Source organism: Gopherus evgoodei, chromosome 7, assembly GCF_007399415.2.
Source record: "Gopherus evgoodei ecotype Sinaloan lineage chromosome 7, rGopEvg1_v1.p, whole genome shotgun sequence".
In the NCBI taxonomy this organism is placed as follows: Eukaryota; Metazoa; Chordata; order Testudines; family Testudinidae; genus Gopherus; species Gopherus evgoodei.
The window spans coordinates 84,396,227-84,408,659 of NC_044328.1; the positions used below are offsets into that span (position 1 = coordinate 84,396,227).

At 50.2% G+C, this 12,433-nt stretch overlaps 1 protein-coding gene across 9 annotated transcripts in view; it reads right to left on the minus strand.

Moving 5' to 3' along the window:
• Positions 1 to 12,433, minus strand: part of DOCK3 (dedicator of cytokinesis 3) — a 612,097-nt gene that overhangs the window by 111,033 nt on the left and 488,631 nt on the right. For 8 of the 9 annotated variants that reach the window (XM_030569026.1, XM_030569028.1, XM_030569032.1 and 5 more), the window contains exon 26: positions 11,211 to 11,357. In XM_030569026.1, the coding sequence (XP_030424886.1) occupies positions 11,211 to 11,357 (147 nt within the window). The remainder of the gene's footprint in view (positions 1 to 11,210; positions 11,358 to 12,433) is intronic. The other variant, XM_030569027.1, reaches the window with a different exon arrangement.

A 12,433-nucleotide genomic window follows, 5' to 3' on the forward strand; every position in this document is an offset into this window, starting at 1 on the left:
GTTAACAAGATCAGTAAGCCTGGCTGTCACCTGACCAGAGGACCAATCAGGGGGCAGGATACTTTCAAATCTTGAGGGAGGGAAGTTTGTGTGTGTGCTGTTAGTATTTGGTTGTTGTTCTCTCTGGGTTCTGAGAGTGACCAGACATGCAACCAGGTTTCTCTCCCATCTCTCTAATACAGGCTCTTATGTACTCAGAATAGTAAGTACTAGGTAAATAAGGCAAGTTAGGCTTATGTTTGTTTTCTTTATTTGCAAATGTGTATTTGGCTGGGAGGAATTCAAATGTGTATTTGTCTGGGAGGAGTTCAAATGTGTATTTTGCTAAAAGGATTTTAATTTGTACTTGTATACTTAGGCTGGGAGGGTATTCCCAGTGTCTATAGCTGAAAGACCCTGTAACATATTCCATTTTAAATTTACAAAGATAATTTTTACTGTTTTTTCTTTCTTTAATTAAAAGCTTTTCTTGTTTAAGAACCTGATTTTTTTTATTCTGGTGAGACCCCAAGGGACTGGGTCTGGATCCACCAGGAAATTGGTGGGGAGAAAGGAGGGAAGGGGCAGAGAGAGGCTAATTTCTCTCTGTGTTAGGATTACTGTCTCTCAGGGAGAGTCTGGGAGGGGGAAAGAGAAGGAGGGGGGAAAGTGAATTTTCCTCTCTGTTTTAAGATTCAAGGAGTTTGAATCACAGTAATCTTCCAGGGTAACCCAGGGAGGGGAAGTCTGGGAGAGGCAACGGTGAGGGAAAGGGTTTACTTTCCGTGTGTTAAGATCCAGAGGGACTGGGCCTTGGGGGTCCCCGGGCAAGTTTTTGGGGGGACCAGAGTGTACCAGGCACTGGAATTCTTGGTTAGTGGTAGCACTACAAGTACTAAGCCGATAATTGAGCTTAGAGGTTCAGAGTGGGGAATTATACCATGACAGGCTCCCTGCTAGCCGGTGCCCTGTGGGTGTAGCTGGAACTGCTTGAGTTGACCTCGGATTCCGAGAATGCCAACCTCAAAGGCCAAGGCAGTGCCGTGGCATGGTGCCGTCAGGATGCTGGAGAGCGGCACCTCACCGACTGGGACTGGGATTGGTACCAATGCTCTCGGGATTGAGATGGCTGCTTTCTACCCTGAGCTGGGGACTACGGCCTTATATCCCCTTGGTGCCGTTTTAGTGACGCTGCTGGGGAGCAGTGTGCCAGCGGAGCTGGTGCCATATGCTGGCTCAGGTTCCGGTGCCATCGAGTCCCGCTGAGCCAAAGGTAACTGGGGGTCCACAGAGGCTGAGTTTGACTGGGACCGGCACCGGGAGGGTGACCTTGAGTAGCGCACCATTGCCGACTTGTCTCTGGATGGCACCCTCCATCATGGTGCCGGAGGCTTCTCCTTGCCAGGGAGGGGGCTTTCCGCCAACAGCTCAATGAGGTCTTTTGCCGCCTCAAAGGTGTCTGGCATAGAGGGCTGTTCTAGGATGTCTTCCAGCCCTTCTCTGCATGCAACCCATTTAGCCTGGGGCTCGATGGGCCCTGCGGCACCGGAGCCACCGGTGCCGGTATATGTCCTGGGACCACAATGCCCCTCTGAGTGCTCGGTCCCCTGAAAGATGCCGCCTTCTTATGTGGGAAGCGCCCTCTATTGTCTTTAGGCTGCCCCTTTGACTGTACTGGAGAGGCTGAGCGGTGCCGGAGCTTGTCCTGTTGCTTCGGTGCCCCACCGGTGCCAGATCACAGACTGATGCCGGGGCACTCCGCACCGAGGACACCGGCACCGAAGCCGGATGGTCCGAGGCCGTAGGTTGCAGTGCGGCCTCCATGAGTAACTGCACTCAATCTGGTGCAATTCTCCCAAACAGCGGAGACAGGAGTCGTGGGGATCACTGATTGGCATAGGCTTGCGGCACGTGGCACAAACCTTAAACCCTTGGGCCTGCGGCATGCCCCGCAGCCCAGGGGTGGTGCTAGAAAAAACTTTCAGACACCTAAAACAAAGGAAGCTTAACTGTAGTATAAAGAAGTACTAACTACTGGTAACTATTAACTACAAATAACTGCTAACTACTGATAACTGCTACAATTGTGCTAAGGGATCACTCGCAAGCTGGAAGAATTGTTCCAACGCCGCCATGGATGGTAAGAAGGAACTAAAGGGTGGTCGGGTCGGCAGGGGTATATATGCACCAGCATAGAGGTGCCACTCTAGGGGGCTCCCCTGTTGACCTGACGGGACCCACTAAGGGAAAAAAGTTTCTGACATCTGTGCACGCGGCACGTGCACATCTAATGTGGAATCGATGTGAACGAACACTTGAAGAAGAAGCTCATTTGCAGAGATTAAAAATACTGTATGACAAATTCTCTCTATTGCCTGTTAATACAAAGCAAAAACTCTCAGAGGCTCAGCTGTGTGTGCTCTTTTTTTCATAGGACTTATTACAAATATCAGAGTTTAAACAGTCAATACAGACAGTCAAGGGGTCTCTCTCCCAGTATGTAGGAGAAGCTGCTCTGAAATCAAGGTGTTACATAGTAAATAATGCTTTGCAGTTATATAGCTCCTTTCACTACAGCCTCTCAAAGTGCTTTACAAAAGTGAGTAAAAATCCCCATTTTTACACATTTGAAGAGTACAGCTGTCATAAACAGATAAGAAAAGTTAATAGCACAGAAGTACTTTATATCTCTTTGACTGTAAAGGGTTAACAAATTCAGTAAGCCTGGCTGTCACCTGACCAGAGGACCAATCAGAGGACAGGATACTTTCAAATCTTGAGGGAGGGAAGTTTTTGTGCTGTGCTGTTAGTTTTGGTTGTTGTTCACTCTGGGGGCTCAGAGGGATCAGACGTGCAAACAGGTTTCTCTCCAATACAGGCTCTTATAAGTTCAGAATAGTGAGTACTAGATAGATGAAGTGAGTTAGGTTATGTTTGATTTCTTTATTTGCAAATGTGCATTTGGCTGAAAGGAGTTCAAATTGGTATTTTGCTGAAAAGATTTTAATTTGTACTTGTATACTTAGGCTGGGAGAGTATTCCCAGTGTCTATAGCTGAAAGACCCTGTACCTATTCCATTTTTTTTTAAATTTACAAAGATAATTTTTACTGTTTTTTCTTTCTTTAATTAAAAGCTTTTCTTGTTTAAGAACCCAATTGTTTTTTTATTCTGGTGAGACCCCAGGGGACTGTGTCTGGATTCACCAGGGAATTGGTGGGGAGAAAGGAGGGAAGAGGGAGAGAGAGGCTGATTTCTCTCTGTGCCAGGATTACTTTCTCTCAGGAAGAGTCTGGGAGGGGGAAAGAGAAGGAAGGAGGAAGGTGAATTGTCCTCTCTGTTTTGTGATTCAAGGAGTTTGAATCACACAGTGATCTTCCAGGGTAACCCAGGGAGGGGAAGCCTGGGAGAGGCAACAGTGAGGGAAAGGGTTTACTTTCCTTGTGTTAAGATCCAGAGGGACTGGGTCTTCAGGGTCCCCGGGCCAGGTTTTGGGGGGACCAGAGTGTACGAGACACTGGAATTCCTGGTTGGTGGCAGCGCTACAGGTTCTAAGCTGGTAAATAAGCTTAGAGGAATTCATGCTGGTACCCCATCTTTTTGGACGCTAAGGTTCAGAGTGGGGATTATACCATGACAACAGCATAAAGGGGTTAGGCATTGTGTCAAAGGTAAGGTTGCAAGTTAGTGGCTGTCAGGAATGGTATCTGTCTCAACATTACTAGTTCCCTGCTATGACTATGTCTCCTTGTAGCAATTGTGTCCCTAAGCCATTGAAAAAGACGGTTACTCACCTTTGTAACTGTTGTTCTTTGAGATGTGTTGCTCATATCCATTCCAGTTAGGTGTGCGCGCGCCGCGTGCACGTTCGTCAGAGATTTTTACCCTAGCAACACTCGGTGGGCCGGCAGGGCGCCCTCTGGAGTGGCGCCGCTATGGCGTCTGATATATACCCCTGCCGGCCCATCTGCTCCTCAGTTCCTTCTTGCTGGCTACTCCGACAGTGGGGAAGGAGAGCGGGTGTGGAATGGATATGAGCAACACATCTCGAAGAACAAGTTACAAAGGTGAGTAACCGTCTTTTCTTCTTCGAGTGCTTGCTAATATCCATTCCAGTTAGGTGATTCCCAAGCCTTACCTAGGCGGTGGGGTCGGAGCGAGACGTTGCGGAATGTAAGACCGTTGAACCGAAGGCAGCATCGTCTCTGGACTGTTGGACCAATGCATAGTGCGATGCAAAGGTGTGGATGGAAGACCAGGTGGCCGCGCGACAGATGTCCTGTATGGGAACATGGGCCAAGAACGCGGCAGATGAGGATTGAGTCTGAGTAGAGTGGGCAGTGAGATGGCCAGTCGGGACGTGAGCCAAGTCGTAGCATGCCCGAATGCAGGATGTCACCCAAGATGCAATCCATTGGGAAGAGATTGCCATGCCCTTCATATGTTCTGCCACCGCTACAAATAGCTGAGGTGAACGCCGGAAGGGTTTGGTCCTCTCGATGTAAAAGGCGAGAGCCCTGGGGACATCCAGAGTATGCAGCTGCTGTTCCCGTCGTGATGAGTGCGGCTTTGGAAAAAAGGCTGGCAGGAAGATGTCCTGATTAACATGAAAGGCAGAGACAACCTTAGGGAGGAACACCGGGTGTGGTCGCAGCTGTACCTTGTCCTTATGGAACACTGTATACGGAGGATCCACAGTCAAAGCTTGAAGCTCTGAGACTCGTCTAGCCGAGGCGACAGCAACTAGGAATGCTGTCTTCCAGGACAAGTACAGTAGCGAGCATGTGGCTAAAGGCTCAAAGGGGGCCCCCATGAGCCTGGTTAAGACGAGGTTCAGGTCCCAGGTAGGGGTTGGGCGTTTGACCTAGGGATAGAGTCGCTCCAAGCCCTTGAGGAATCTGGAAAGTATAGGGTGGGAAAAACGGAACTGCCAGCCTCCCCGGGATGGAAGGTGGAAATAGCTGCAAGGTGCACTCTTAGAGAAGAGATCGCTAGACCTTGCTCTTTGAGAGACCATAAATAGTCCAAGATAGTGGGGACTAATACAGACCGCGGAGAAAGGTCCTGCTGGGCGCACCAGTGACAGAAGCGCTTCCATTTAGCGAGGTATGTTGATCGCGTGGAGGGCTTTCTGCTTCTCAGCAGCACCTGCTGCACTGCGGCGGAACAACGCAACTCTGATTGGCTCAACCAGCCAGTAGCCATGCAGTCAGATGAAGGGACTGCAGGTCCGGGTAGTGCAGCCTGCTGAAGTCCTGTGTGATCAGGTCCGGGCAGAGTGGCAGGGGAATTGGGTCTGACAGAGACAGGTCGAGCAGCATGGTGTACCAATGCTGCCTCGGCCAAGCCGGAGCGATCAAGATAAGGCGGGCTTTGTCCCTGTGGAGCTTGAGTAGAACTTGGTGGACGAGAGGAAACGATGGGAAGGCATAACAGAGGTGGTCCATCCACGGAATGAGGAACGCGTCCGACAGGGAGCCCGGGGAGCGACCTTGTAGGGAGCAGAACACCTGGCATTTCCTGTTCTCCCAGGAGGCAAAGAGGTCTATGTGGGAAAGCCCCACCTCCGGAAAACTGAATGGAGAATGTCCGGATGGATGGACCACTCGTGTGCCAGGAAGGACCTACTCAGATGATCTGTGAGCGTGTTCCGGATTCCTGGGAGGAAGGAGGCTACTAGGTCTATGGAGTGGGCTATACAGAAGTCCCACAGTTGGATCGCTTCCTGACACAAGGGAGAGGACCGTGTCCCTCCCTGTTTGTTTATATAATACATGGCCGTTGTGTTGTCCATGAATACTGCAACACAACGGCCCTGCAGATGGCGCTGGAATGCTTGGCACGCCAGCCGGACCACTCTCAGCTCCCGGACATTGATGTGTAGCGTCAACTCCTGGGACGACCAAAGGCCTTGGGTGCGCAGGTGCCTTAGGTGAGCACCCCAGCCCAGAGAGGACGCGTCCGTTGTTAGGGATGTAGAGGGATGGGGGGATGGAACGGCAGACCTGCACACACCCGGGACGATGTTTGCCACCAGTCAAGGGAGCCGAGAATGCTCGGCGGAACTGTCAGAATGTCTATGGTGTCTCTGCCCGGCCGATAGATGGAGGCGAGCCAGATTTGGAGAGGACGCATACGCAGCCTGGCGTGCTTTGTGACGAATGTGCATGCAGCCATGTGACCGAGGAGACCAAGGCAAGTGCGAGCAGAGGTTGTTGGAAAACTCTGAAGACTTTGGACAAGGGAGACTATGACCTGAAACCGGTGGGGGGGTAAACTGGCTGTCGCCAGGTTGGAGTTCAGCATTGCCCCGATAAACTCTATCCTCTGCGTAGGTACCAGAGTGGACTTGTCTAGACTGAGGATCAGGCCTAGACGCATAAACAGGTCCTTAATAATGGTCATATGGCTGATGACTTGTGCCTTGGAGGCCCCTCGGATAAGCCAGTTGTCGAGGTAAGGGAAGACGTGTATTCAACGATGGCGTAGGGAAGCAGTGACGACCGCCATACACTTCGTGAAGACACGAGGGGCTGAGGAGAGGCCAAAGGGGAGGACAGTAAACTGGCAGTGTCGATGATTTACCACAAAGTGCAGATACCTCCTGTGCAGGGGATAAAATGCAATGTGGAAATATGCATCCTGCATGTCGAGAGCGGCGTACCAATCTCTGGGATCCAGGGAAGGAATAATGGTTCCCGGGGATACCATGCGGAACTTGAACTTTCTGATAAATTTGTTCAGTCCTCGCAGGTCTAGGATAGGCCAGAGGCCCCCTTTCGCCTTGGGAATTAGGAAATATCGGGAATAAAACCCCTTGCCCCTTAACTCCTCCGGAACCTCCTCTATAGCTCCGATTGAGAGGAGCCTGCGGACCTCCTGGATGAGGAGTTGCTCGTGAGAGGGATCCCTGAAGAGGGATGAGGAGGGGGGATGGAAGGGAGGGGGTGAAACAAACTGAAGATGGTATCCAAGCTCCACCGTATGTAGGACCCAACGATCTGACGTCAACTGGGACCATGCAGGAAGGAACGGGGAAAGGCGTTTGTAGAACTGAAAGGGATCCGGGGAGGCAATTGGTACACTGCTCTCGGGTGCACCCTCAAAAATTTGATTTGGGTCCCGGTGTTGGTTTGGTGGGATCGGAATTGTTACCCCCTTGAGGTCCAGACTGACGTCTGCGATTGGTACAACCTCGTCTTCTGGCAAAGTCTTGCCTTGGCCAAGGTGGGGGGTAAGGGTGCTGAGGTTGGGAGCGGAAGGACCGTCTTTGAGTCTGAGGCGTATGCATTCCCAACAAATGCATAATTACTCAGTTGTCCTTTAGACTCTGCAGTCTGGGGCCCGTCTTTTGTGAGAACAAGCCTTGTCCATCAAACGGCAAGTCTTGTATGGTATGTTGCAACTCAGGAGGCAGGCCGGACACTATCAACCATGATATACGGCGCATGGCTATGCCAGAGGCGACCGTTCTAGCCGCTAAATCGGCGGCATCTAGCGAGGCTTGTAAGGAGGTCCTCGCGACCCTCTTCCCCTCCTCCAGGAGTGCTGCAAATTCCTGGTGGGAATCCTGCGGGACCAACTCGGCAAACTTGCCGACTGCCTCCCAGGTATTGTAATTGTATCTGCCCAGGAGGGCTTGTTGGTTCGCTATGCGGAGTTGGAGGCCTCCTGCGGAATAGATTTTCCGTCCCAACAAATCCATGTGCCGGGCCTCCCTAGATTTTGGCGCGGGGGCTTGTTGGCTGTGGCGCTCCCGTTCGTTGACGGACTGTACCACCAAAGGACAGGGAGCGGGGTGCAAGTAGAGGTACTCGTACCCCTTGGAAGGCACCATGTACTTCCGTTCGACCCCCTTGGCTGTGGGTGGGATGGAAGCCGGGGATTGCCAGATAGTGTCTGCTCTAGCCTGGATCGAACGGATAAAGGGGAGAGCCATTCTGGTGGGTGTCTCTGCGGACAAGATGCTAATCACCAGGTCCTCCACCTCTGGAACCTCCTCTACCGGCAGGCTGATATTCTGGGCAACATGCCGCAGAAGGTCCTGGTGTGACCGGAGGTCAATTAGAGGTGGCCCCGATGATGACGTCCCCGCTACTGCCTCATCCGGGGAAGAGGAAGATGACAGCCCCGGGACGAGTGGGTCCTGCATTGACGCCTGGTCGGGGGGCACCTCTGTCTCCGGAAGATCCTGCGGGTCTGGTGTGTGTGCACTGGTTTCCTCTGTGCCAGCAGGGGGAGGTCGACTGACGGTGGCCTCGGGCACACGGTGCTCTGAGTGACCGGAGCGTGATGGGCCAGTCGGTTCGCCTTGGGCTTGATGATACGCCCAAGATGTCCAAAAGGATCACTGATGAGGTCCGTGGTCCAGGCCATGGGCATGCATATCCGAGTCCCCGTAGGAGGCACTGTCTGCATGGGAGGAGACGGATGGATGACGTGAAGGCCAAGGAGGAGCCAAAGTCGATTGGACCAGATCTCTGTGTCCATTGGACTCCTGCCTGCGCGGGACCGGCGAACGGTACCGAGAGTCACAGCGGTGCCAGGAGCGGGACCGGGACCTGCAACCAGCGTGGTGCCGGGAGGTCGACCGGTGCCTCACGTCTCCATGCCAAGATCGGCTGCGAGAGATACGGCGGTGCCGGGATCTGTACCGGTGCTGAGAGTACCGGGATGGAGACCGGGACCTCGAGCGGTGCCGCGAGTATGACCGGTACCGGGATGGAGAGCGGTACCGGGACTGCGAGTGGCGCCGGGATCGGGAGCGATGGCGGGACTGAGAGTGTCTGCGGGACTTGGATTGGGACCTGCGGGGTTCTGCAGTGCCCGGCGAAGATGGCCTCATCATGGCGGGCTTGCCCAATAACTGAACAACCTGTACCAGCGGTGCTGGGGGTTGGGGCAGTCAGGCTCCGTCAGAGCAATCAGTTCCCGAGCTGTGGAGAAGGTCTCCGGCGTCGAGGGCACGACGATCTTGACCACAGCATGCGCTGGGGAGCTGGTAGGCACTGGACTCGACAGCTCCTGAGAGATCGGAATCAACGGTGCGGAGGCAAGTGGTGCTGCGGCAGTTGACGGTGCCGGGCGGTCTGCCTTGGATGGATGCTCCGACTGCGGTGTAGATACAGGTGCCGCAGGAGCCTTGTGCCTCTTGCTCCTTGGGGGAGAGGGATTGGTGCCGGCCAGAAGGTTGAGCCGGTGAAGGCTGGTGCCGAGGAGCCTTTACTGGATCAGTGCGCTCCGGTGTGGAGGGAGCACTCGTCCCCGGTGCCGGAGTCGGTGCCGAGGATGGAGTAATTAGAGCTGCCTCCATCAAAAGTTGCTTGAGGCGAATGTCCCGCTCTCTCTTCGTCCGGGGCTTGAAAGCCTTGCAGATTCGGCACTTGTTCGCAAGGTGAGATTCAAACAGGAGTCGTGCGGGTCTCCTGTGGGCATCGGCCAATGACAGGCCGCGCAGGGTTTGAAGCCCGGTGAACTGGGCATGGGCCCCGGTACCAGGGGGAGGAGAAGGAGCTAGCCCCCGATCCCCTCTAACTATATACACAACTACTATAAGAACTACTAATATAAATGCTAACTAGAACTACAGAAAACGAACTATGTACACAATAACTATATAAATGAGCGAAGAGCTAGGGAGGTGGAGATCAGCGAAGCCACGCTCCACTGTTCCAACGACCGACACGGGCGGTAAGAAGGAACTGAGGAGTGGACGGGCCGGCAGGGGTATATATCAGGGGCCATAGCGGCACCACTCCAGAGGGCGCCCTGCCAGCCCACCGAGTGTTGCTAGGGTAAAAATCTCCGACGAATGTGCACGCGGCATGCGCACATCTAACTGGAATGGATATGAGCAAGCACCCGAAGAAGAACAATTTATTTTTAAACAATTGCAAAGATTTTTTAAGAAGTACCTAATCTTGTGTCACACATTACAGATACTGTGCTAAATATGAATGTTCATGAAGAATGTCTCTGAAGAGATTTTATATCTGAGAGCATCCTGGGCAATTTCCTTTTTCAGATGGACTCAGGTATCTGCCCACAGGCTCTGGAATGTTTATAAACTTTTCTGAGCTACTCCAATTAATGTTAATACCTTGTCTTTATTAAGAAAAAGGTGTATTCTTACCATGTGTTAGCTAACAGATGTAAGTGAAAGAATGTAAAATAGTGAAGAAAAGGCAATTGCGGTTCTAACATGTTAGCAAGTGAAGGTAAACCCCAGACTCGCCCCTACAAACTGCCTTGTCTTCATTAGGAATTTACCTTATGTTTGTTACTGCATTTTAGCTAACAAGAGGTTAGGAAACAACTTTGTTATTAGTGTGGAGGCACTGACTGTACATCTACCTGCTCAAAACACATAAATTCCCAGCCAATTTGTAAGAAAATTAACACTGGGTGGAAGGTGTTTTGGAGAACAGATTGACAACACAAATGATGCTGATCTCAGCTCAGTGTTTGAATCAAGTAAAAATAGGGTTAGGATAGAATATGTAGTGCAATGAGTCCAGGGAGAAGGCTGGACGGGAATTTTATTCTTTCCCCCCTCTTTTAGTGAAGGACAAGGAAGAATTCTCATTCCGTCTTTATCCCATGCTGCTGAGTAATTTGGGCCAGCTGTAAGCGTATTAGCACCCTTTGTAAAGACCAGGTTTGGTGCTATTTTCATCTCTCTTTGCTCCTTTCCTCCCACCCAGCTCAGCAACACACTCGATTCTCTATCTGTTATTTCCTTCTCCAGAAGGATGCACCTGTTTCATTTGTGGGAAGTGATAACTATGCATCAGTTGAGCAGAATCTCTCCAGGAACTGAAGTGAATGGCACTGGCCTGCTGGTGAGCAATCAAGATATTCCCAATGCTATTTTGGTGCCCATTTAGATGTGGAGCCCTAAATCAACACCTAATTAGCATCTGCCAAAGACTATCAAATGGTAATTTGCAATCATAGCTTCAAATGTAATCCAAGACAGTAACAACAGCAACCGGAAAGCTTTCTGGGCCTCATCAGTTGCTGATGTAAACATGAAGCAGCCTGACTAGTACACTGTAACAGATTTTTTCAGAGTTGAAGGAATGAATTCATGAGTGGGAAGGAAAGGAGAGAAAGCTGTGATTGTTCATGCAGGAGAGATGGTAATGAGGTATAGGTGGTTGTGAGGGAGTTGGATAAAGGGAGCTGAATGTTAGAGAAGCAGGAAATAGAACCTGATTGTTAGTTACTAACAGTGATTTCAGCTGTGCACTGCGGGCAACGCTGCCCTCTTACCGCCTCCTGAGACTGCGATTTACTCATGATAGCAAGCAGAGTTTGTAAAAGTACATCCAGGAGGCTCTCCACCATCATCTCAACCTCCTCCACAACATCTGCCTCCTACAATGAGCAGTAAGAAAACAGACAATTAGTAGCTGAGGACAGAAATGGCAAGCCAAATGTGCAGCTCCAACCATGCCAGGAACAGCCTTCCTAATGGGATTCTGATAATTTTAGAGAAGCTCGGGAAGAATTGTTACCAAAAGAGATTCCTGGAGATGGAGGTTTGAGGGAGAAAATAAACATCACCCTACATAGCAGACACTATCATGTGGCTGCAATATTACAGTATGTGACTTCTCACCTCTTCCCTCCCTGACAGAAGGATATTGGAACACGTCAAAAGATATAAATTAGGGCTGTTGACGAATCACAGTTAACTCACGTGATTAACTCAAAAAAATCATGATTAAAAATTTAATCACGATTAATTGCACTGTTAAACAATAGAATACCAATTCAAATTTATTAAATATTTTGGATGTTTTTCTACATTTTCAAGAATATTGATTTCTATTACAGCATAGAATACGAAGTGTAGAGTGCTCACTTTATATTATTAATTTTGATTACAAATATTTGCACTGTTAAAATGATAAAAGAAAGTATTTTTCAAGTCACCTCATACAAGTACTGTAGTGCAATCTCTTTATCATGAAAGTGTAACTTACAAATGTAGATTATTTTTGTTACATAACTGCACTCAAAAACAAAACAATGTAAAACTTTAGAGCCTACAAGTCCACTCAGTTGTACTTCTTGTTCAGCCAATCTCTAAGACATTTACATTTACAGGAGATACTGCTGCCTGCTCCTTATTTAAAACGTCACCTGAAAGTGAGAACAGGCATTCACATGGCATTTTTGTAGCCAGTGTGGCAAGGTATTTACATCCCAGATATGTTAAACATCTGTATGCCCCTTCATGCTCCGGCCAACATTCCAGAGGACATGCTTCCATGCTGATGATGCTCGTTAAAAAATAATGCATTAATTAAATTTGTGACTGAACTCCTTGGGGGAGAATTGTATGTTTCCTGTTCTGTTTTACCCGCATTCTGCCACATATTTCATGTTATAGCAGTCTTGGATGATGATCCAGCACGTTTGTTTTAAGAACACTTCCACAGCAGATC